General features: G+C 43.3%; 2 protein-coding genes and 2 long non-coding RNA genes across 7 annotated transcripts in view; 2 read left to right on the top strand and 2 right to left on the bottom strand.

Annotated features, from left to right (window-relative positions):
* Window positions 1–1325: 1325 nt before the first annotated feature.
* On the bottom strand, window positions 1326–7560 carry LOC138749632 (bcl-2-related protein A1-like). The gene is made up of 2 exons (XM_069911296.1): window positions 7048–7560; window positions 1326–1656 (listed from the first exon to the last, which is right to left on the bottom strand). Exons 1-2 carry the CDS (start codon window positions 7468–7470, stop codon window positions 1543–1545), a joined length of 537 nt encoding a protein of 178 aa, XP_069767397.1. The 5' UTR covers window positions 7471–7560; the 3' UTR covers window positions 1326–1542.
* LOC138749634 (uncharacterized) lies at window positions 2712–11288 on the top strand. Its single transcript, XR_011348789.1, has 2 exons — window positions 2712–2838; window positions 11056–11288. It is a non-coding gene; the product is annotated as an uncharacterized lncRNA (long non-coding RNA).
* A 7028-nt stretch (window positions 11289–18316) lies between these two features.
* Window positions 18317–21569, bottom strand: LOC138749633 (uncharacterized). Its single transcript, XR_011348787.1, has 2 exons — window positions 21382–21569; window positions 18317–18703 (listed from the first exon to the last, which is right to left on the bottom strand). It is a non-coding gene; the product is annotated as an uncharacterized lncRNA (long non-coding RNA).
* The window catches only part of zfand6 (zinc finger, AN1-type domain 6), a 44345-nt gene continuing 39480 nt past the window's right edge, over window positions 21165–26029 (top strand). The window contains exon 1 of one of the 4 annotated variants that reach the window (XM_069911295.1): window positions 21165–21268. The gene's annotated coding sequence lies outside the window, so the exon portion shown is untranslated. The remainder of the gene's footprint in view (window positions 21269–26029) is intronic. The other 3 variants (XM_069911291.1, XM_069911294.1, XM_069911293.1) reach the window with 3 other exon arrangements.

Here is a 26029-nt window from a genome sequence, read left to right as displayed (position 1 = left end):
GTGGAATTGATCTTCACTGAGGAGGGAGCTTAATAGTGAAGGATTAAGTAAATGGAACACAAGATACTTTAAAAGTTGGTAGCAAGGAGGTATTAGAAACTTGGAGTAGTTAAACCACCAAGCAACTGCAGTCATTCATTAGAACAGTAGAGCACATGAACAGCACCTTTGGCACATGTCTGTACCAAACATTATGTCAAATTAAACCAAATCTCTTCTGTCAGTACATGATCCCTCTCCCTGCATATCCACATGCCTATCCAGAAGTCTCTTAAACGCAACTAATCAAGTCTCATGGATGGGAGGGCTGATGTGAGACAGGATTAATAATGCATTTCCCTCAGGGCAAATGTGTTTAATCAATTTATTGAATATGTGGTGGAAGATGGAGTTGATGAAGATAACGCAGTCGTTAAGATGTATATTACCCAGCAGAGAGGGAAGATCCGAGGATACCTTGGAGAGGTGCAACATTCCCTCCGACTCCACAAGTGTTCAAGGAGTATCTGCGATGGTATTGAGAACAATAATAGCACGGAAAACTGCAGATGCTGGAATGTGAACCTAAACGCAATCTGCTGCAGGAATTTAGCAAGTCAAGCATCATCAGGGGGAGAAAAAAAATGATTAAGGCGGCACGGTTTGCACAACACTGTTACAGCGCCAGTGACCGGGATTCAAATCCCACAATGTCTGTAAGGAGTTTATCTGTTCTACCCCTCTCGTGTGTTTCCTCCCACTGTTCAAAGAAAAACTACCAGGGGCTATAGGTCAAATGGGTGTAATTGTGGGCAGCACAGGCTCATGGGTGGGTTTTTTTAAAAATTAACCCCCCCTACCCCCCGAGTTCCAACTGCAGATTGTGCTTTGAAGTACACCGAGACCCGTGCAAGGGCAAAGGAAGCATTACCATCTCATAAGCTAACCGCCTGCCTGCCACTCCTTATGGAGGAGCCTGCAGTTCCCGCACTGGACCCGTTAACCAGCAGAATGATGGCCATCGTCAGTTCAGAGAAACAAGTATGAAAAGGGGCTGCTTCCTCCAGAAGATTCTTGATAATGAGCTCATTAGTAAGGATGAAACACATAGTATGAAAGGGACATTTATGTGAAATTGGCCAAGTAACAGAAAATTGTGGTGAATAGTTGTTTTTCAGAGAGCAGGAATTTCCTCGGAATTGATGTTAGGGACATTTCTATTTTAAAATCTGTATTAATGAATTAAAATTGGAAATATGTGGATGGCACAATATTTAGTAATGAGTTATGAAGAGAACAGTGATACATTTCACTTAAAAAGCTTGCAAAAAATGCATAGACATAAATATTTATTTAAATGTAATTTATTAAATAATAAACAAATCTAAATTCTAATTGCCATAGGATAAATCTGACTTTATTGCACTTAAACATTTCACCTTTGCTCAGATTCAACAAACTTCACAAAAGTTAGTTTGACCAAGTCCTGTACCAGGTTCTTATTCAAGGCACAACATTCATCTGCTGCTTTGGTTTCTGATGCATAGCATCCACTCCCAAATTTCAGTGCTGGTACAGCACAAAGGAAAGGGCAGCAACAATCCCTGTGAAAGCGGCAATCCTTGCATAGAAATGCGAACTCTTTTTCTGCTGGAAGTATTCCACAAATCCTTTCTCCTGTCAGAAAAATACATACTATAATCAATAAATATAGCAAAATATTTCTGCACATATTCAGCATATTACTTCAAACACTTAAGTTCTTGGGAGTCACCATCTCAAAGGATCTTTCCTGGACCCAATGCACTAATGGCATTGTGAAGAAAGCATGTCAGCGCCTCGACTTTCTCAGGAGTTTGTGGAGGTTTGGTATGACATTGGAAAACCTGGCAAATTTCTCCAGATGCGTGGTGGAAAGTGTGCTGACACATTCTGGTATGAGAACACCTATACCACTGAGTGTAAAGCCCTGCAAATGTTAGTGGACACAGCCCAGGACATCACAGGCAAAACCCTCCCCATCGTTGAGAAGATCTACGGGGAACGCTGCTGTCGGAGAGCAGCAGCAATCATCAAGGATCCACACCACCCAGAACATGCTCCTTTCTTGCTGCTGCCATCAGGAAAGAAGTATAAATGACATAAGACTCACACCACCAGGTTCAGGAACACCTGCTACCCCTCCACTATCAGACTCCTCAACAACAAACTCAATCAGGGACTCGTTTAAGGACTCTTGCACTTTGTTGTTTTTTTTTCTTCTCTCTGTATTGCAATTATTTACATTTTATTTGTTTACATATGTACGTTGTGTACAAATTTTTTTTGCACTGCCAAAAAGTGGTAAATTCTGCCTTGCCCACAGGAAAAAGAATCTCAGGGTTATATGTGATATCATGCATGTCCTCTGACAAGAATTCTGAAACATGGGGCCAATTTTACAATTCTTGATGCTGTTGGTGGTTTTGTACATTGAGGGCCTATTGAATTCCTTTGCATCAGCGCCAAATATTACACACTCAAAAAAACCTCTAGCAGACATGTTATATTCATATTTTAAAATCAATTTATTATGTCATGTCAACCCAGTCTCATTATGGGATTTTTCTGGAGTCCTATAATGGAATCTTTGATAATACATTTGAACATGAACATGCTAATTGGTCAACAATCAAATCAATGTATTTTTTTCTTTCCCCCCCCCCCCCCCCACTCCCTTTTTTTGAAACAGAAATTTGGCTACCTTTCCTATTTTCTAAACCAAGAACCTCTGGATTTTGTGAATCCTTTTCAGACTGGTCACGCCGCACGACTGTACCTCCTGCAAATAGAGCAGCAGAGTTGGCACCTGAACACCAGGTAAAGTGTAATGCATTAGCCTCCTGCACTGTCAAGCCAGATAGAGAGATATAATAGAGACTGAGAGTTTTGTTGAGAATGTGGTGAAATGTTTACAGTGGTACTCAACCTTTTTCGGTCCAAGGCCCAACCTGGCTTCCAGCCTAACATGCCATGGCCCACTAGTGGCAATGACTGAGCAACATTTTCAAGTCAAAGGCAGCTCTGCAAGAAATACGTTTGTCTAATTGAAAGTATTTTATTTAACATTTTTAAATGGAAACACGCTGCGGCCCACTGATTGAGAACTACTAGTAGGATAGATACCCTGATGATTGATGTACAGGTAATCTGTAATATGGTATTGTGTGTTTGACACCAAATATCCTGATTATGCTATTTTATTTTCAGATTGATAGATATTCTCTTTCATATGAACATCTTGATGTTTTTTTAAAAATCAAAAAGGTATTCAAAACATGTAGATATAAATTGCCTGCGCATCAAAATGAGCTTAGTCCCTTCTTAAAACAAAATTCTTTCTGGAGACAGCAGTAATCAAGCAGCAAAAACTAACATATTCAGGTAGACAGGAACAGGTGTTCATCCTATTTGCGGATACAATAAAAATGTAACTAGAGCATGACAAGCTGTTTCTTTTAAAGGAACTTCATGTGAAAGGTTTTTTTTACATACCCTTGAGGATATTGTGGTGTTACACCACCGGCCTACTGCAGGGGGCGACCTCTGTACCTGCAGGAGTGTAAGGGGACAGGACAACACCTGGCCGGCTGTCAATCTGTCGGCCTGAATGGATCAAGCCCCACCTGGTCGGGTGTCAATCACCCTCTGGGATATAAGCCTGAGCTGGCCTCCCAAGGGCCTCACTCAGAGTTGCTGCAGCCACAGCCAGCCTGGCTCTGTGGAAGTCTTTGTGGATTAAAGCCTGTTGTCCAGTCTTTATCTTTGTGTGTGCCTCATTCTGGCTAACAGTGCACACATATATGAAAATTCTATATCATGGCAATGTTAGAAGATTAAATGTGCAAAGCAAAAGTGAACGAATTTCAGGAAAGATCATGAGGACATCCATGTTGTACGATAAAACAGAATATTACTAATGTAGAACAAGTGGCAGTCTAATGATGGAAAGGAGGGTTCTAAGCAAAGAGATCAATATGTAGAGCATGGGTACAAGAAAAACAAAAAGTTTAATGTTGTATCAATCACAACATCTAGGTTGAAATATAAAGGATTAGAAGTTAGGCTGGAGCCTCAGAAAGCTTTGGCTGGAGCACATTTAAAACACCATTTGTAATTTTGTGCACCACAATTCAGGTAAAATGTAATTGATAGAATGGTTACACAATAGATTTACCAAAGATGCTATGAGGACCCCAAAAATGAGAGATTGCATGGTACCATTGAATCATCCTTAGTTTAAGTTACAGGACAATTGAATTAACATTTTAAAGACATTACCTGAACTGACTGAGAAAACACATTTGACAGGGAACTGAGGAGCAGGGATTAAAATACAAAACTTAGAGCCAAGTGCATGGTAGAGGTTTGAAACTTCCACAAATGGCATACAATACCAGTTTTGGTTTACATCAGAGATTGATATTATTCACTATAGGTATTATGGCCTACAAGACCAGCACAGAGATATCGAGCAAAAAAAATGCTGGAGGAACTCGGTGGCTCAAACTGCCGCTGGTAGTTTGTTTTTTTTTGTTCTGAATTTTGTCTCGTGCCTGTGTGTATGATGTAGACCAGTTATGAATGACTCCAGAGTTTAATAACTTTAACTGCTCCCATTTTGAAAGAGGCACAGTTGCAAAAGGGGTCTGCCATTACAGGCACACATAGCCAGGAAAGGAAGAAACACTGGGTCTGACCCAAGTTTGAGATGGTGGATCACAGAATTCATCTGCAGGGAGAAGGTAAAGTTTGACACCTTGTGGTCTCTGATACCAAACTCTGCCCTCCTGGCACTGAGGCAAAGCAAATAGTTACTGACAAGACATTCAAAGAGGTATTCAGCCTGCAAATTAGCTGAAATTTTGAGCTCCATGAAATATAGCTGATAGTGCTGAGGTCTTGTGGGTTTTCGTTGACAACGGCATGCCAAATTACAGTGTAGGTGACTGCAGACCACATATCACCTTGATAAAATTGTGTCCGACATCACTTGTGCTTAGGTTTCAGTTACTAAGCCATCAGTAAAAGATTCACCACTGGCGATGGTGCAGAGGGGCCATGTGGCAGATCCCCGGAAGTGAAAGTAGAGTGGAAAAACTACTGAAAGTAGCCACAAGAGAGTTCTCATGCAGGTGCACAAGGGATTAAATGGCAAAGATGCCGCAAGGTCTGAAAAAAAATATCAAGCTCAGACAAAACTCGAAACTGGATAATAAGCAGAAAACAAGCTATCAGGGGAAAATACTTTTCATGCAGTAATTCTTTTGAATTGATGGGTCAGACAAAAAAAACATAGCACAGTACAGGGACTTTGGCCCATGAAGTTATGATAACCTGCATAAGTATACTCCACAACAATCTTTTTTTCCAACCTCACAACCATAGGCCTCTATTTTTCCTTACATTTATGTACCTATCTTTAGGGTCTTTTGAATATCCCTATTATACCAGTCTGCAATGCATTCCAGGCACCCACCACTCTGTGTAAAGAAAATCTTATCCCTGGAATCTCACTTAACCTTTCCTCTACTTAAACAAATGCCCTCTAATATTTGCTTTTGTCTCCTCAGGGAAAAGGTCCTGGCTGTCCACCCTTTCAAAGCCCCTCGTAATCCTGTATGAAATCAAGTTTACTGTAATCTGATTGCAGAAGTACTTCCCGATGAATTAGCATTCTCTGGTCCTTGATGCAAAACATGACCAAACATAACACATGTACAGACAAACAATACATATGCAGGACAAGTATTAATTTAGCCCAGTGTTTTTCAAATTTTTTTCTTTCCATTCACATTCCATCTTAAGTAATCCCTTACTAATCACAGAACACCTATGGCATAGGGATTACTTAAGGTGGTATGTGAGTGGAAAGAAAAAGGTTGAGAACTGCTGGGTTAGTGTAGGGCACTACCAGTAACCACAGAGACAAGCTGAGGAAACTATAGGCTTTAATACACAGAAGAACCTTGCTGGCCCGGATCCCAGGATAGGAATGGCGGCAAGGGAAAGGTGGCTCGACCTTTATGGCACAGGACCACGGGGGAAGAGTCATAGGATATGAGTCATCCATAGGTGGGCCAGCTCCACATATATACAGCCAACAGTAATAACTATATACGAATGGAGGAAACATTTCACCACAATAGGGAATACTTAAAGTGGTATGTGAGTGGCTAGAAAAAGCTTGAAAACCACTGATTAGAGCCAAATAAATAAAAATGGTTTTGTGAATGGGAATATCAGATGGTTAATGTGAGCAGTTCCCTTGGGCGTTCAGCATTCTCACTGCCCGTGGGAAGGAGCTTTGCCTCAGCTTTGTAGCACTGTAGTTCTTTGTCACCTCTCATCCTTCGTCACTGTAGCTCTGTCAACCTTGCTTCATAAGACATGTTCCCCAATCCAGGAAACATTCAGGTAAATCTCCTCTGCACCCTCTCTAAAGCATTTTTAGATTTTTAAAAAATTTAAACATACAAACAAGTCTGTGCCACCCAATTTATACTCCATTGTATCTACATTCTTCCTGTCATGTGGTGACCAGAACGAAATGCAATTTTTCGTGTGGACTAACCAGAGTTTCATAGAACTACAATGTTACTTCAATTCCCCCACTAACATCTTCACTATCCTATCAACTTGCATGACATCCTTGAGCAATCAAGGGACTTGGTCCCCAAGATCCCTCTGTCTTCCTGCCCTTAACCTGCAGTTGGATCTTCCAAAGTGCATCTGCCCAATTCTCCACCCAACTCTGTATCCTGCCCCCCGCCCCCCTGGGTTGGTCAGTGGGCATCATATACAAAGTCTGTTTTGGAAGCGAGTAAAGACCCCGGTTTGCACATTTCTTGGGAGTGCTGCCCAGTTGCCATTCCTTTGACCTGATTCACTGGCAGGGAATAAGCTCAGCCAGGACCAGTAAATTCTGCAATCCGTCTTTCGAAAAGGCAAAGTCTACATTTTAAACAAGTAAATGACGATGGGGCAGAGTGCAAATTCGTTCAAAGTTCACCAGAAGCTGAGCCTTACCCAGCCACCGTTCTCCTTGATCCACGCCGCTTTGTGGGTCCAGGTGTACCGGGCCAGACAGTGAGCGACGCCTTCAACCAGCTCTTGTTCCGGGACGCCTTTCCTTTGCAGGTCCCCGACGAGGGAGCCGCAGAAAGCGAACAGCGTGACAATGCGGCCCCAGTTCTCCAGGCCATCCGAGTAGATTTCATTCATCAGGCGGGGGAGCACTCGCGTCGCCTCCTCCAGGCTGCTGAGGTTGAGTCTGTGCACGCAGCGCTCCAGTCGCCCGTGGCGGGTCTGCAGCGAGGAGGCGGATCGGCGCAGAGTCTCCGCTGCCTTGCTGGTCGCCGGCGGCGCCCCTCCGCGATTCAGCACGAAGCAGAAGTAATCCTTGGCCAAGGAGTAGCAGAAGCCCTCGGAGTTTGGATGCTCGCAGCCCATAATACCTCCCCTCTCAAAGAGCAGTCGCGACGAAAGCCTCCCATTCTCGCTCTTTTATAATCCCTTCCCACGCCAGCCTGGGACTTCCCATCTGCTTACGTCGAGGAACCTCGGGTTTGCCCCCTCCAGCGCATGACGTGCCGACTTAATAGTTCGTATCAATTCTGCCTTGAATATTGGACGGTCATCTTCTTGAATGGGTCTGCATTTGCAATTGACAGTGCTTTTACACCAATTCGAGGGCTGCAGGACGTGAGCCCGTCAATGTATTAGCCCGCAATGGCACTAGAGTACGAGGGGGCATCTGCTTTTGGGACTAAAAGCATCTGTGCAAAGTGGGGAAAATTTGCCTAGTTCATTACAGCACACAGTACAGGCCCTCAATGTTGTGCCAAAAAAATACAAAGCCCTTCTTGACTTCGTAACCCTCTTCCCCCCCCCCCCCCCCATCCTGCGTTGGTCTGAGTCTCTTCAATGCCCCTCATGTTTCAGCCTCCACCACCATCTCTGAGAAGGCATTCCAGGGCGATTGGCACCCACAACTCTCTGTGTATATATATATTTTTTAAAAAACACCCCTGATGTCTCCCCTCTCTTTGTGGAGATGTCCCCAGGTGTTTGCTATTCCTGCCCTGCCCTCTATCCACATTATCTATGCCTCTCAGAATTTTGTAGACCTCAAAAGAAAAGTCCCAGCTCTGCTGATCTTCCTCATAATAAGACTTATTTTCCAATCCAGGCAACATCCTGGTAAATCTCCTCTGCTCCCTCTTCAAAGCTTCCACACCCTTCCAGAATGGGACACAATACTCAAAAGTGTGGTCTCACCAGAAATTTGTAAAGTTGCCACATGACCTCTCAACTCTTGAACTCAATTCCCCCTAATAGGCTTGCTTAACTAACCTATCAACTTGCGCAGCAACCTTGAGAGATGTATGGATTTGAACCCCCAAGGTCCCTCTGTTCCTCCACACTGTTAAGTATCCAACCATTAATCCTGTACTCAGCCTTCCAGATTGACCTTCCAAAATGCATCACCTGACACTTATCTGGATTGAACTCCATCTGCCACTTTTCTGTCCAACTTTGCATCCTCTCTATACCCTTTTGTAACCTACAGCAGCCTTCAGATCCATCCTCAACACCTCCATCCTTGGAATGATCCGCAAACTTACTGACCCATCCTTCAATTCTTCATCTAGGTCATTTATAAAAATCACAAAGAGCAGGGGTTCCAAAACCAATCCTGCAGCACTCCACTAGTCACCGACCTCCAGGCAGAATACACTCTGCCCACTAGGGATATGTTTTTTACAGAGAGTTGTGAGTGCCTGGAATGTGTTGCCAGGGGTGGTGGAGAAGGCTGAAACATTAGGAGCATTTAAGAAATTCTTAGACACATAAAAATAGAGGGTTTGAGATTTCATTTTTTTTAGTAGGAGTATATAGGTTTGTTGTCCTGGGTAAACTTGTACCTCTCACTTTGTTCGTTTTAGATTGGTCACAGTGTTCGAGCTACCAAAAGAAAATAGACACCCACTCCGAGAGCAGTTCAGTTCATACAAATGTTTATTATAAATGCAAAAGCTGATTTCAAACTACAATATGCAAGCTCTTCCCAATTATACTTATCAACACCTGGACTGGTCCCAACTGCCAAAGCGAGGCAATGACCGCACACTTGTAGTAGGTTGTCAGGGCGCCGGTAGCAGCTTCTCAACCTCCCCCGACCGGGACGTTAGCTGGACTCTTGAAGTTCTTCTTGCTGAGAGACGTTTCCACCCCTCAGAGAGTCTCCACTTCAGCAGTGGGACCATGGCTTATATTACCCAAAAAATTGTTTACTCATAGCTTATCTCTTTGAATAAATGATTTAATTATCTTCAAGGTCTCCTGACAGTCTGCGACCAACAAAAGGCAACTGCATCTCTGGGCCTCATGGTGTAAATTAGATTATGTCTACTGATGCAACTGCATCCCTTCTTGCATAAGCTGGTTTAAATCATCCATTACAGAGGATTTCATTTTTTTTAGTAGGTGTATATAGGTTGGCACAACACTGAGGGCCAAAGGGCCTATACTGGGCTGTAGTATTCTATGAGAAGCAGAAGGGATTCAGGAAGTCAGGCAGCATCCATGGGCAGTCAATGTTTCCAGTCTGAACCTTTTGCCACACTTAAATGGGAAGGGCAGACAGAATGTAGCGGGGCAAGGGTTTGATTTTGGGCAGGAGGTATTAGGATGTGGGATGTGCTTTTTCTGCATTATTCTATATGACTAGACTGCTTGCAAAATAAAATTTCTCACTGACCCTGTGACAATAAACTTGACCTTTTTCTTTCCACTCACATACCACTTTAAGTATTCTCTGCACCAGAGGTGCTCTGAGATTAGCAAGGAAAAAGTTTGGTAATGACTGTTTTAATTGTCCCTAATTGACTCGTTATGTGCACGGTTTCAGAACTCCAAAGATCATTTTTCTCAAGCCAAATATTTCAGTAACAGTTGGGTCGAGAGCAGTGACTCTCAACCTTCCCTTCCCACCCACATCCCCCCTTAAGCAATCCCTTACTAATCACAGAGCACCGATGGCATAGGGATTGCTAAAAAGTGGGACGTGAATGGAAAGAATAAGGTTGAGAACCACTGATTCTAGGCTGTCACTGCTGGAAGATGGATTGGAGCTACTTAGAGAGGGTGTGCAAAATCACTGAGGACCCCTTCCATCCTCAGCTTCTTTCAGCTGCTCCTGTCAGGGGAAGAGATCCAGGAGGATCAGAGCTGAGAAGCAGCTTCTTCCCACAGGCCAGTGAGAACGCTGAATGACCAAAGGAACTGCTCATACTGACCCTTCGAGACTCTCATATTCAGGAAACAACATTTCTTTATTGTATTTATATAGATGAAATACTTGTCCTGCATGTATCTGTTATATCTGGTTGTGTGTCTTCATGTTTTACACCAAGGACCAGAGAACGCTGTTTCATTGGGTTGTACTTGTACAATCAGATGTCAATAAACTTGACTTGAATTGGTCACACAATCAACCAGTTCTGTGAGAACATACAGAACTGCCACAGCAGTAGGCAGATCAGCTTCTCAAGCCTATCCACTGTTCAATCAGATTCAGCCTTGGCCTCAACACTACTTTCCCATTCTTTCTCCATGCCAATGGAGGTTTCACAATTAAGAGTGTGGTATAGTAGCTGCAAACCATCGGGCCAGATCCACGCAGAAGATCATTAAAATAGCCGAGAGTTTCACTGGGGTCTCCCTTTCTTCTATAAATGACATTTAGTGGGAGTGTTGTCTAAATAGAGCTCAAGTAATTATAGAAGACCCTTTCCATCCAGCGCAAAAATATCTTCAACACTTCCATCAAGGAGGTACAGGAGCATCAAAATCAGGGCGGCCAAGTTGGGGAACAGCTTCTTCCCATAGGCTATGAGACTGATGAACAGTGTTCTGCATCCATGATGATCATCCTAAATATCGATTTATATTGATTTTGATTATTTATGTGATCATTATGTACAGTGTGGTTTTGTGCATGCTTCTTGGTCTAAAAAAATGCTCTTTCATCAGGTTGCACCAGATGATCTTGATCTTGACTTCCTTTTGTTGTAGCAGTTTTCTGAAAGAGTCGAGTTCTCCTGGAACCAATGTTAATGCTACATTTGTTATGATTGCTACTGGGACTTTGCTGTAAATAACTTGACCATTTCATTTGCAAACCTGCCGCAATGACTGGTGTGAAATGCACAGAGATGTTCTAAGGATTTAAAAAGCATTAAAAGAATGGAAGATTTTCATTCAAATACCGCCTGGCCTAGCCATTTTCAATTCTTCATTATCTATGATCCAGCACTTTTCATTATGGTTTTAAGTAGAAACAATGAACAATTCTTAAGAAAAATATTTTATGTAAAAAAAAACACAACTGTTTCTATAAAATAAACATTTAGATTTTTTGGTATTTATGACATCACTGGAAAAATCACAACCCACATTTCTGTATTAAAAAAACCCAACCACATGAAACTCATGGGTTTCAGTCAGAAAGATTAAAATAGAAACAAGTCAATTCAATAAAAACCTATCAATTAATTTAACTTCCTCATATTCTGCACAAGCTTTCAGAGAATGAAGCTGAGTTGGAGCATTTAAAAATGCTACAGCAAACTGCAGACTGAAATATTTATTTATGCAGTGAACTGGGATTCACAGGTAGTATGTTGTGGTGATGGCTGGCCCCACCTCCTGGCTCCGCTCCCATCTGCTCACATAGAACCCTGGTTTCCTGCACAAACCCACAACCCTACTGAAAACTACTGTTGAACCTTACCCATAGTTATAAGCTAATAAAAGCTTTTGTTCTCCATCTAGTCATGAGAGCTTTTATTCTTGCTACAATTTTATTAGCTTATTCCCTAAATGATGGAAGTGCTACTCAAGCCAGCTATGCTTCTGATAGACCCTCTGTCCCCCAACGAGGCTGAGGAGTTCATGTACTGGCTAACTGCTTTCAGGCCTACCTGAATGTGACGAAAGACACCGATGAACTCAGGAAGTCCACACCCATTTCGAGGGTAGGAACGAAAGGGTATGCAGTCATAAGGACTGCATTACATATGACGCTGCCATCAAGGCGCTGAAGGTTAGGTACCTCAAGTCGCAAAACGAGGTCCTAGCAAGGCACCGACTCACTCTATGTCACCAGCAGCCAGGAGAGGCCATCGATGACTACCTGCTGGATCTGTAGACTCTTGCCAAAAAGTGCAGGTACAAAGTGGCTATGAGCCGCGTTTGTGAGGGACACTCTAGTCATGGGGGTCCGCTCAAGGTACATGAGGCAGTGACTGCTCGAGTCGGGAAAGAAGGACCTGGCTAGCCACATTGAACTGGCCAAATCGATGGAACAGGTCAAGTTCGTGAATGACGATCTTGAAGCCAGCAAGCTCTCTCACCCAGGTGAGCCCTTCCAAGGACTGGCTGCTCTCACTACTCCAGCCCTAATGACTGCCACTTCCCATGCTAGGGAGTGCTTTTTCTGTGGCAAGAGGCAGCATCCCTGATCTTGTTGCCCGGCAAAAGACTCAGTGTGTTCCAGCTGTGGCAAGAAAGGTCACTGGGCGAGGGTTTGCTGCACGAGGAGAAACCCAGGGAAGCCCACAGGCTGCACCGCTCCCAGATCCAATTCCAGTTCCAAGCTGTCTGCCCAGAATTCGCCCGAACCCACTTGTTGTACTACACGCCGACTGAAGGTGGCAGAGAGGAAATGGCACAAAAAGGCTCGGCAACCATCTTGCCGTGCCACAAGGTCAACACCATCTTACCCACTCAGGGCAACCCAGGACAGTGGGAGCCACTCAAGTGAGGAGTATGGAATCTCCAGGGACCTAGCCTTGATGGTCCTAGATCAGAACAGACTTCTCCAGCTCAACAACTCCAAAGTGACTGTGAAGGTAAATGGACATTCCACTAAATGCCTGATCAACACAAGCTCTACTGAAAGTTTCATAGACTCACAGACTGTGCAAAAATACTACCTAAAGATGTATCCTTCCAATTACTGCATATTCCTTGCATCTCATTTGCATTCTATTGCGTATTCAACAACATTGTATAGTACATCTGTTGTTTGAAGGGGGGAAATTTTGTAAATTTTGCTTGATACACTTGACAAATTAATCCTGGACACAAAGTCTGCTCAATGAAGGTATCATCGAACCTAGCACCAGCCCTTGGAGAGCGCAAGTGGTAGATGTTAAAGGGGAAAACAAGTCCAGGCTAATAATTGACTACAGCCAAACCATTAATTGGTACATACTCCTGGAAGCATTCCCCCTCCCTCAAATTTCGGACATGATGAATGATATTGTGGAGTATGTCTATTCAACCATCGACCTGAAAGCTGCTTATCATCAAGGATTGTCGATATACGGCATTTGAGGCTAATTCCAGAGGGTCCCTTTTAGTATCACTAATGGGGATTCTATCTTCCAGAGGCAGGTGGACAGAATGATGGACGAATATGGGTTGAAGGCTACCTTCCCCTACCTCAATAATGTCACCATCTGTGGCCACACCTTGGAAGACCATGACGCCAACCTCCAGAGTTTTCTCCATGCAGCAAAACCCCTGAACCTCATGTTTGGGACTAAACGTCTTGGCTATGTGGAGGAGAATGACATCATTGGCCCTGATCCTGATAGGATGCGCCCCTCATTCCCAGGACCACAAAGGCTTTGAGGAGATGCCTGGGGTTTTTATTAGCATTGTGAGTTAGTAGCCTCCAGTATTACACTGGATTCATAGAATCCAGCAAAGAGAGTGAGAACCTGGTCCAATTGCCTATCACTTATAAAATCAACAAAGAGTTGTCACATAGTAATAGGCATGCTATGATTCCACGGTGTGCCAGATATGAAAAATGGAAAGGGTCTTATCCCACTGATTTAATTGGGAAAGAGACAGCTGAGGTAATAGAAACAATTAGCCTTTTAAAAAGACCATCAAATTTTTAATTAATTCTTTAAAATCTTGCCACTATGGTTAAAATAGTGGTTAGCACATCACTATTACACCAGCAACCTGGGTTCAAATGGCTGATGTTAGGCTTCCCTGGCTTGGCCTTAAAGTTATTTTTTTAAAAATAAACATTATTATGCACATTAGCCGCCTTCCATGGCTTCCAGCACCTCACCCATGCTCAATGTAAATATCTCTGCCTGAGCTCTTGCAATTTCTTTCCTAGCTTCATGTAACATCCTAGGGATATACCTAATCAGGCCCTGAGGACTTATCTACTGTAATGCATTTTAAGACCTTGAGCACCTCCTCTTGTATAACCTAGATTTTCTTTCTCGACAGTAAGTACAGATGGGAAATACTCATTAAGGAACTCACCCAAATCTTGTAGTTCCATACATAGATTATCTTGTTTATCTTTAAAGGACCCTTTCTTAAGTTATACTTTTTTTCCTTTAACATAGACTCTCTTGGGATTCTCAGCATTATCTGCTGGAGCCATCTCATACCCTCTCCTTGCCGTCATTATTCCCCCCTTAAGCGATCTCCTACATTCCCTACACTGCTCAAAAGATTCACTTGATTTCGACGTCTACAACTGACATATGCCTCCTTGTTTTCTTAATCAGATCCATAATATCTCTGGCCATCCAGAGTTCTCTAATTCATCAGTCTTGTCCTCCACTCTCACAGGAACAAGCCCTGAACTTTCCCCATCTCTCTTTCAAAAGCCTCCCTCTTGCCAGATCCCCCTTTACCTGGAATCAGCCTCTCCAACCAATCTTTGCAAGATCCTGTCTAATGCTAACAACATTTGCTATGCCCTAATTAAGGACTTAAACTTGTGGATCAAGTTTGTATAACCTTTTTTTAAAACTAATGGAGTTGTGGTCACTAGTCCTAAAGTACTGCCAACAGTTACTCCAGTGATTGGAATGATTGACGTTAAACAAGAAAATCTGCAGATGCTGGAGTTGAGAGTAAAAGCCAGAAGTGCTGAAGGAACTAAGCCGCTCACCCACCATCCATTGGAGGTAAAAGAGAGTCAATGATTTGGGTCTGGGGGCTTTGTTGGAAAAAGCAGCTGAAGAAAAAGGTGGGGAAGGAGAAGGGGCAAAAGGGAGGTTCACAGGATAAGAGATAATAGGTGGGAAGGTAGAAGCTGAGAAGCGATGGGGGCGAGGGCTAAGAAGTATAGCTTTCCGATAAGAGAAGGAAAGGAATGGGATAGAGAGCTGGCAGAAAGGTGGGGAAAGAGAGAGACCGGGGATGGGGTTAACAGAAATTGGAGAAGACAATTTTACTGCCATCTGGTTGGAGACTTGAGTCAGATGTTATTCTTGATGAAGGGCTCAAGCCCGAAACATTAGATATGTAGTTTTACCTTTGCATACGTCGAGGTACTCGAGATGGCAGAGGTCGACAGCATCGAGTCCACGCTGCTGAAGATCCAGCTGCGCTGGATGGGTCACGTCTCCAGAATGGAAGACCATCGCCTTCCCAAGATCGTATTATATGGCGAGCTCTCCACTGGCCACCGTGACAGAGGTGCACCAAAGAAAAGGTACAAGGACTGCCTAAAGAAATCTCTTGGTGCCTGCCACATTGACCACCGCCAGTGGGCTGATAACGCCTCAAACCGTGCATCTTGGCGCCTCACAGTTTGGCGGGCAGCAGCCTCCTTTGAAGAAGACCGCAGAGCCCACCTCACTGACAAAAGGCAAAGGAGGAAAAACCCAACACCCAACCCCAACCAACCAATTTTCCCTTGCAACCGCTGCAATCGTGTCTGCCTGTCCCGCATCGGACTGGTCAGCCACAAACGAGCCTGCAGCTGACGTGGACTTTTTACCCCCTCCATAAATCTTCGTCCGCGAAGCCAAGCCAAAGAAAGAACACACTATTTGACCTGCTGAGTTTCTCAAGCATTGTGTTTTTACTTATATGATGTTATTTCCTCCAATTTGCAGACGGCCTTGATTTGGCATTAGATGATGACATGGACAGACTTGTCAGTGTTAAATAATTTAACTCTAACAACACAATCACCTTTCTTTGTAGATCTACACCTGATTACTTTTAATGCAGGATTTTGTTGCTGAAGTATCTTTGTTGGAAATTACAAATTCCACCCTCAGTTTCACGGAGTCCCTATGAATTTTGCCCCTTTCCCCTATGCTGTTTGCATCTGGCTTCTATTTCTCCTTAAAATGGTTATATTTTTGAAATTATCATGCAAGTTAATTCCCCACCTCCTCCTTCCTGCAGTTTTTGGAAGCTCTTTTTTAAAAAAAAAATTATTTAATTGTTTGCACCGTTACAGAAAAAAATGAATAAAACATTAATCAAATATCCAGAGCCAATTATACAAAAAAAACTTTTATATTTTTCTCCCCATCCCCCCTCCCACCCAAATTCACGTATTATTTTATTTAAGTTTTGAAAAAAAAATTCTAGTTCTTGAATGGGCAATGATTGAAACAAATATTGTATTCTTGGAAAATATATTCATTTTAATACAAATCACTCGTCATATTAACTTTATTGGTAAATCTTTCCATCTTGTCAATTCCTCTTCCAATTTTTTTAACAATGGCAAACTAATGTTAATTCCTAAGTATTTAATTGCTTCATTTTGCCATTTAAATTTTGTCAATTTTTACATTGAGAGTAATCCATATCCACCATAGGCATTACTTCACTTTTATCAACATTCACTTTATAATCCGATACTAACCCATACTCTCATTCAACTTATTTAAAGATATTTCTGGTCTCACTAAGAAGCTGGTTTATTTCGTTTGTTTCATTTCTGATTTTATCAATGAACCATGAAAATAGTGGTTCAGACATGTGATGCAATTTGCTTCCCTATTCTTGCTAACAGAATGCGTTATGAATACACAATCTTACATATTCTAATACTGACTAGGTTATTTCCAAATTGGAATTGGATTGGTAGAGATCACTCTTCAATAGCAATGGAATTCGAATTTATATATCCCATTTTCTCAAGGAATTCTGACCTTCCTTAATTTACTATTTACTTAATTTTACCCTCCACCCTCCCCCCCTCTTCCTACAAGGTACAATTTTCTCCACTCCCATCTCTCCCACAACACCTTCTCCCTACAACACCTCCTCATTAGTCAAGAAAGGAAGTTGAGGAGGGCAAGGCTTCTGGCCCCCCATCTTGACAACATTTTACAATTAAGAGTGTCCTGTCCGCATTATTGTGTGGAACAGTAGCTGCAAAGCATCAGTCCGGAAGTCAATTCAGAGGATCATCAAAACGGCAAAGAAGATTCCTTTCCTCTATAGATGTCATTTATTGGGAGTATGGCCTAAATAGGGTACATAGTCTTTCTGACCCACTACCATCACGAAGGAGGTACAGGAACAACAAAATCAGGACCGCCAGGTGTGTGAGGCTTTAATATCATTGAGAATGAAGATGTTAATGAACCAGTCTCTTTCCTTTAGCTGATTCAGCCCGACGCATCTACTATCCGTATTCACAGCTGCTCAGATTCTTCCAGTGCTTTGTTTGTAGCTGTTTAGTGATACACAGCAATTGAGAGTAGGATGTGGTGAGGTTGCCGAAGGTTGGATCTGATCTGTGTTTACATCTCTTTGTCGCATCTCTTTGTGTTTCAGCTGTTTACATTCTAGCTGTGTCGTCACTTTGCTGGTTGGCATCTACTTTTTAATTATGCCACTAATAGAGCACCCTCCTCTAAATTTTTTGAACAAGGTGGTTCCCTTAATGAAAGGACTAAAGGAGAATACATTAAGCCAACTAGATAGTTTGTGGTAGAACAAAATACTACTGCAGCTGATGACTCACAGCATTTAATGGACGGCCAATTTTGAGCAGCTGAGTTGATTCTGAATCCCGTGTGGCTACAATCAACAAAGTCACAGACGTGTTTTGCTATTTCAGCGGTGTTCTCTTGAAAAAAAATACCATAATTAAACATGACATTATGAGGTGGAATGGCAGGGCCAGCTTCACTCTTGGCACACATGTGTGTTGACTGGTGGAATCAAAGGGTTGGGAAGTCTGATTTCCCCCCCCCCCCCCCCCCACCCAACCCCAAATAGATCAGAATGGCAGATATGTTGCAACCCCACAGCAAAGCACTTGGCAATGTTCACTTGTTCCTTCTTTAACTTATCACTGGCATCAGGAGAGAGGATTCCATGTTTCATTGTGACTGAGGTCAACTATGGTGGTCGAGACAAATCTTTGCAACTGATTAGAAAACAAAATCCCATTATAATTTTTTACGTCAAGTAGGTCCATTACAAGAGGTGTAATGTTATACTTTATTACAAATATTATCAATGAGAATATCATAAATATTATCCTCTTTGGCTTGGCTTTGCGGTCGAAGATTTATGGAGGGGGTAAATGTCCACGTCAGCTGCAGGCTCGTTTGTGGCTGACAAGTCTCATGCGGGACAGGCAGACACGGTTGCAGCGGTTGCAGGGGAAAATTGGTTGGTTGGGGTTGGGTGCTGGGTTTTTCCTCCTTTGCCTTTTGTCAGTGAGGTGGGCTCTGCGGTCTTCTTCAAAGGAGGTTGCTGCCCGCCAAACTGTGAGGCGCCAAGATGCACGGTTTGAGGCGATATCAGCCCACTGGCGGTGGTCAATGTGGCAGGCTTCCAAATGTTAAATCCAACTTTATTTCTTTGCTTCCTAATATATAAAAAAACCCAAAATATACTAAAATGGGAAAAAAAATTATACACCACAGTACACGCCCTTCAGCCATTGACATTGTGCCAACCCATTTATTTCTTACCCCATAGCCCTCTAATCTTCTTCCATCCATGTGCCTGTCCAAGAGTCTCTTAAATGCCCTGACTTTTTCAGCCTCCACCACCATCCTAGGCAAGGCATTCTAGGCACCCACAACTCTCTGCATAAAAAAAAACTTAAGCACGATGTCTCTCCTAAACTTCCCACCCTTTTTGGAGATTGTGGAGGTTCTTACCAATCTTCATGGATTGTGATCTGGAGGCGAGGAAATCCATGATCAATTACACAGTGGGGTGTTAACTCCCAGGTCTTGGAGTTTGCTGATCAGTTTTGAATGGACGATGGTGTTAAATGCTGAACTGTAGTCGATAAAGAGCATCCTAATGTTTGCATCTTTGATATCCAGGTATTCCAGGGCTTTGTGTCGAGCCAGTGAGATGGAATCCACCTGTTACTATGATAGGTGAACTGGAATGTATCCATGTCACCACTCAGTCAGGAGCTGAAATACTTCATTACCAGCCTTTCAAAATACTTCATCACTGTTGATGTAAGTGTTACTGGTCGAAAGTCATTAAGGCAGGTGTCACTACTACCATCTAGAAAAAGGTACAGGAGCCTGAAGACGAGCACCCAGTGGCACAAGGACAGCTTCTAAACCCTCTACCATTAGACTTCTGAACGGACATTGACTACAGGCGCTACCTCATTTTTCTCTTAATTCATATATTTATTTTAAATGTAATTTATTAGCAGTCCTTAAATGCTGCCGCAAAACAACGAATTTCGTGACACATGTTCATGACAATAAGTTCTGATTCTTTTTGTCCCACTAATGCTCTTGCCTCGCTGAGTTCTTCCAGCAGATGCTGTGTGGCTAACCATAAGTCAGCTGTTCTAAAATGAACTGGGTGGGAAAGGGTGATATTCTTTTGAAGACTGTCATTTCACCTGAATTGCTCGCATATAAATGTTCAGTAGATTATACAGTTCTATACTTTGACTCCTATACAAGTGTGGGACAATACTTTAAGGTTGGCCACAGGAGTGCATACTGATATTGAAAAGGGGAAAAGCACATATTGGATTTGCACTACTGAAAATGTACGCATAAAAATAAATTAGCCCACCACTGAAAATCAGAAAAGTGATCTTTCCATAGATACTCATAAATGCCCCACCATCAAGAACATCTATAGGGAACGCTGCTGATGGAGAGCAGCAGCAATCATCAAAGATCCACACCACTCAGTACCTCCACTGTTCTCACTGCTACCATCAGGAATGAGGTCTCGGTGCCACAAGACTCGCACCACCAGGTTCAGGAACAGCTGCTCCCCCTCCGCCATCAGACTCCTCAACAACAAACTCAATCTGAGGACTCGCACTTGATTGTGTTTTTTTTTCTGTATTGCACAGTCAGTTTGCTTTCATTTCTTTATTTGTTTGCATGAGTCCGTTTTTTTTTGCACTCCCAATAAGTAGTAATTCTGCTTCGCCCGCAGGAAAGAGAATCACTCTGACAATAAATCTGAAAACTGAATCTTGGTGCTCCCAAGAATTCTTGCTCCCTACAATTAAATGTTTCATCCTGATGTCATAGAGGCCTGGGAATAGTATGTCAAATCAAAATGCTGGAGAAAATTAGCAGTGTCCCTTATATAGTATTCTGGCTGGTTGCAACACTTTTTAGTACAGAGGGGCCAATGCTCAGGGCAATTAAAAAACTCAAGGGGTTGTTAACTTGGCCTGCAACATCAAGGGCACCAGGTTTCACTTCATCAAGGACATCTACAAGAGGCAGGTCTTATCCTCTATCCTCAAGGACCCCCACTACCAAGGTCATGCCCTCTTCACACTGCTACCATCAGGGGAAAGGTACAGGAGCCTGAAGTGGAGGAGCACAAGGACAGCTTCTTCCATCAGATTCCCAAATGAACAATCCAGGAAGACACTGCCTTTCCGCTCACTATTTTTTAATGAATTGTTGTAAGGTGGATTATATGAATGTTTGCACTGTGATGCTGCTACAAAACAACGAATTTCGTGAACTGGTTCATGAAAATAAATTCTGATTCAAAGATAAAGTCCTAAAAGTTGGTTATGTTTTCTTTATCTTTGTTATGTTTGACCTGTTGCGATTCTCCAGCAATGTGTTTTTCTTTCGTCAGTGTTTTTTGTTTTACCAGGAATATGGAAAACCCAAGACTTTTCAGATTCCAAACCCACGGGTTTTACGTTTATCTCTGAATTGGAAAATCCAGGCTAGTCGATACGGTGATTGACAGGCCGGATGATTGACAGGGGGGTGATTGACAGGAGCAGGGGCCGCTCGCACGGGAGCGAAGCACCACCTGCAGGCGCCAGCCAATCGCTGCGCCGCTGCCGTGTGACGTCAGAGGCAGCCAAGCGGGGCCGCTTTGTCCGTGTAAACAGGGCCGGGCGGGCGGACTCAGGCCGCTCGCTCCCTCCTTTTCTTTGTCTGTTATTTTGTTTACAGAGGTAGGTCGCTGTCACCGCGGAATCTCCCCAGTCAGTATCCCTGCAAGGGTGGGGGGGGAATCGTTGAGCCGCCCTGGCCCTCGCGGCCGAGGGGGATTGACTTGGTCTCATACCTGATCCTCGGGTACCGTCAGCCGGCCGCCCCGGGCCTGGCACTTCCCCCTCAACTCAACTCGCTGCCGGAAGAGCTGACACGGGTAGAGGTGGGTGGGGCTTGTGCTTGTGATGGACAGGCCCCGGTCCTATTGGAGCGGTGATGGGCGCTGACTGGCGGCGCTGCTCTCCGAGTGCGGCCAATGGGAGCGGCGGCCTCCAAAGAGGGCGGGACTTTATTGCCAAGAGGGTTAGATTGTGGGAGAGCTGAGGCCGTGGTGTTGGTGTGCCCGGTGCTGAGTAAGGGCCCGCCGAGGGGGGGAGGGGGGACGCTGGAGGCTGGATATGTTCCAGGGTCGGGCAGGTGAGCTGAGCCCTGCCCGCTGCGGGGAGGGGATTCCAAGGTTGACCAGGGGGAAAGTTTGGGCCCCTTCAAATACCACCCATTTGTGAGCGAGGGCGCGGCCCTGATGATTTGTTCTGTCGAAATTATCTCCAACTTGGCTTCAAACGTGCCTGGTGCATGTATTCCCGTGTCAGGGGTTGGGTTTGCACTGCCCTGTTCTGTCTGGAGGGATCTACTCCTTTCTCTACATCGGATAGATGAGGCGCAGACTGCCAGATCACTTTTCTCTGTCCGCATCAATGATGGGGATCTCCCAGTGGCCCACCACTTTAATCCCGTGCCCCCACTCCCATACTCACGTGCCTGTTCATAGCCTCCTGTACTATCCCACCAAGGCCTCTTGTAAATTGGAGGAACAACACGATCTTCCACCTGAGCACTCTCCAACCAGATGGCATTAACATCGACTTCTCCAGTTTCTGCTAGCCTACTCACCATTCTCCCTCCCTTCCCTTCCCCTCTTTCCCTCACCTCTCCACCCCTTTCTTCACCTAACCATCCCTCCTCCCCCTGCTTGCTGCTGTGTTTTCCCTCCCTTCTCCACCTATTCCTTCCTGCTTTAGGAAGAACCATACTTCTTTCCCTCTATCCCTCACCCTTTTTGTTTGGATGCCAGCTGACATTTTTTCCATACCTTGATGAAGGACTCAAACCTGAAATGTTTGTTATGTATCTTTATCTTGTTTGACTTGCCGAGTTTCTCCAGCATTGTGTTTTTACTGCTGGGTGTGGTGCCCTGTGCAAGAGGCCTAGTGTCTGGGATGGCTTCCAACCTGATCTCAATGCAGTGTCCCACTACAGGGTCCCCTGCAAGTGTCAAACCTATGGAGATAATATCAGAGAACACCAAATGTGCGCCCTAGAGCTGTGTTATTAGTTACATGTGATTAAAGATGGTTGGATGGACTTTTTATTGGGGGGGGGGGGGAACATAAAAGGTTGTAAAATCATAATACTGGAGAAACTCAGCAGGTTATTTTCTCCAGCATTTTGATTTTAACTTCAACAACGGTGTCTGCAGCCTTCCGTGATTTACCAAAAGGTTGTATTACTCCTGGGAAAGGGCAGGTCCAGTGGTTTCAACTGAGTGCTGAATTAAATGTGAAAATGTATATTCAGCAGAACATATAAGCTTTGTGCCTAACTTCTGTACAATTTGTCTGTTGGTCCTGCAGCAGTCAAACTGGCCCTCTGCCATATATCCCTGCTAATCCTCAAGTACCTGTCTGTACTATAATCATTTCCTAGCACTTGGTCTGTAGTCTTGTTGATTCAAATGCATGAGAAAATGGTTGATAAATGTTGTGGGCAAGTGTGTTCCAGATTCTATCCACCCTCTGGTGATTCCTCACAACCCCACTAAACTTTTTCCCCTTGTCTTAGATTTCTTGTTCCTCCTCTTAAGCTTCTGCTGTCCATGCCCTTCATAATTTTACATAACTCAGACAGGACTCTCCCCTATTCCAAGGAAACAAACCTAGGTCATCCAGTTTTTCATCAATGGCCCATTCCAGAAAATGTAGCGCTTTTTTAGTTTTTTAAATTCTGTGCCCTGGTTAATGGAAGCATGTGTCCTGCTGCAACTTTCAGCAAGGCCTAGATATAAACGTAGGTGCCTCTGCCCCTACCATCCTTGCCCATTTGGCCCTGAGCATTCATTGTGTGAATTGACCCTTATTAGTCCTTCCAAAATGCATCACCTCACATTTTTTAGCATTAATTTCCATCTTGATCTTGTTGATTTTGTTGCTCTTGACTAAACTCTTTATCAGCAACTCTAGTAATTTTTGGGTCATCCTATCATAACTCCTGTGTTTGTATTCAAATTGTAAATATATAAAGCAATTGGGAAGGTTCCCAGCACCAAAGATCAATGGCAAAAGCATTCGTCCAACATTAGCCTCTGTCAAGCAAATTTTGATAACTTGCATTGCTGCCAAGGGCTTTAATTATTTTGAACTAATTGCTCATGTAGGGTGGTGTCTCAAGCCTAACTGAGGCCGATGTAAACTCTGTCATCTCTCTAGCCCTCATCAATATACTTTTCTGTTTCTTTGAGAAACTTGGTCATGATGTAAGGTCAAATCTCCCCAAACAAAGCCAAGCTGAGTATTTTCAGAAGTCCCTATCCTTCCAAATGTAGATATCATTGTGTCCCTCAGAGCTTTCCTACCTCAGATATTAGATACCTTGTCCTTTATTACTCAAGGTACCATCTTTGCTGGCCTCCGGTCATTTTCATAAGATTTAATTTCAACAAAAGCCAGCAAGTGAAGTATTTTTAAAATAGGAACACAATGCTGGAGAACGTCAGCAGGTTAAAGGAGTCTTTTTTTAAAAAACCATCTTATGACAACCATTAATATAGTTGCATATATAGGTTTTGACTGCTTTGAAGTGTACTTATTACCATGAATAATTAATCACCAATTATTAGAAATGTTTAAATACTTTAATTCATAAAAAAATTAAATGACTTTGAGAAGAGAGGGATGAAGAGACTAAACGACATTATTAAAACTGGATCGATCACCAGCACTGAGCTATGTTGTGGAAGCCAGTGTGATAGAAATGCAAGCTGCTTAGACAAACTAAAAACTCATACATTCTAACATCTGAAGGCAACTTTACAAAACACTAGTTCTGCTGCACTTGGTGTATTATGTGCATTTCTTGTCACTGCACAATAGGAGGGATGTGATTGTACTGGAGAGAGTGCAAAGGAGAATTACTAGGGTGTTGGATGGGTTGGAGGATTTTAGGCTGGACTTGTTATCTGTGGAGTGAAGGAGGCAGAAGGATGATCTAATAGAGTGATTATCTGTAGATAGGGTAGATAAAATATTGTTGAAGTGAGAGGAAGGAGTTTTAAATGGAATCTGAGGGGGAAGTTATTTTACACAGAGATTGTCATCAGAAACACTCAACCAGAGGAAGTGTTTAAGAGATGTTTAGACAGGCAAATAAGCAAGGATGTGAGCAAATGGAATTAGTGTTGATGGGAAAAAGGTTGACATGAATGAGGTGGGCTAAAGGACCCATTTCTGTGCAGTATGACTTTATGGTTCTTGATTCTACATTATGTTCAAACATCCATCAATCTTGGGTCTTCAAAACACCAAAGGTTTCCAAGCATGCTTAAATGCTTCTTTCATCTCAGTCTTGACTCCTTGTGCTGAGACTCTAGTAGCCCTTGACACTCCAGTCCAGAGAAACCAACAGGTTGATATCAACACTGTGATTATCCTTTAAGATTTCTGTGAACTACCTCTCATCTAATCTCTCAAAGTATGGACGAGCATTATCCAATCTGACATCATGTAGGTCAGGTCCTTACCCGAGACAGCACGATTGGCGTGGCAGTTAGCACAATGCTGTTACAGAGCCCGTGATCAGGGCTGGAGTTCAAATCCCACGCTGTCTGTTAGGAGTTTGTACGTTCTCCCCGTGTCTGCATGGGTTTTCTCTTGGAGTTCTGGTTTCCTCCCACCATTCAAAATATACCGAGGGTTGTAGGTTAATTGGGTGTAAATGGGCGGTACAGGTTTGTGAGCCGAAGTGGCCTGTTACCAGGCTGTATGTCTGAATTTTAAAAAAAATACTGTGTCCTTTATTGGAAAAACCTACCCATAGAGTGCAGCTGGAGTTACGAAGCAGCAACTTCAACAGCTGTACCTTGGTGTGGAATTTGGCAGAAAGAGAATTGATTTAGTTGTAATGTAAGTTTCTCAGCTGACTTAATGGAGAGTTGCGATGAGGGTGATTCCCATTGTTGAGTAGTTGGGTTGACGAATCACAGTCACAATGTAGAGGATTCAATGCTGAGATGAGGAAAAAAAATATTTAAGGGTTTTGTATCTTGAATTCCCTACCCAGGGAAATGTGGATACTGAAGCATGAAGTTGAGATGGAAAGTGAGACTACATTGTTTATATATTTAAATTTTAAATTTGTATTTAGAAATACAACTCAGCAACAGCCCATTTTGGCCCATGAGCTTGTGCCACTCAATTGACATACAACCCCCAGTACTTTTTGAATGATAGGTGGGAATAGGAGCACCTAGAGAAAACCCACGCAGACATGGGGAGAACGTACAAACTCCTAACAGACAGTGTGGGATTTGAACTCCAGCCCTGATCACTGGCTCTGTAACAGCGTTGTGCTAACCGCCACGCCAATCATGCTGCCTCGGATAAGGACCTAACCTACATGATGTCAGATTGGATAATGCTCCCGATCGCTGCCCAAGAGGATGGAAA

This window comes from Narcine bancroftii, chromosome 14 (genome assembly GCF_036971445.1).
Source record: "Narcine bancroftii isolate sNarBan1 chromosome 14, sNarBan1.hap1, whole genome shotgun sequence".
Classification (NCBI taxonomy): domain Eukaryota; kingdom Metazoa; phylum Chordata; class Chondrichthyes; order Torpediniformes; family Narcinidae; genus Narcine; species Narcine bancroftii.
The sequence above is the reverse complement of the archived record's forward strand: the minus strand, read 5'-3'. Positions and strand labels throughout refer to the sequence as shown.

Bases quoted from the DNA above. Each gene is read 5' to 3' on its own strand.
- LOC138749632 (XM_069911296.1), bottom strand. From the start codon at position 7,470: ATGGGCTGCGAGCATCCAAACTCCGAGGGCTTCTGCTACTCCTTGGCC. The intron at 1,657-7,047 runs GTAAGGCTCAGC...TTTTTCTGACAG, and splicing joins TCAAGGAGAACGGTGGCTGG to GAGAAAGGATTTGTGGAATA.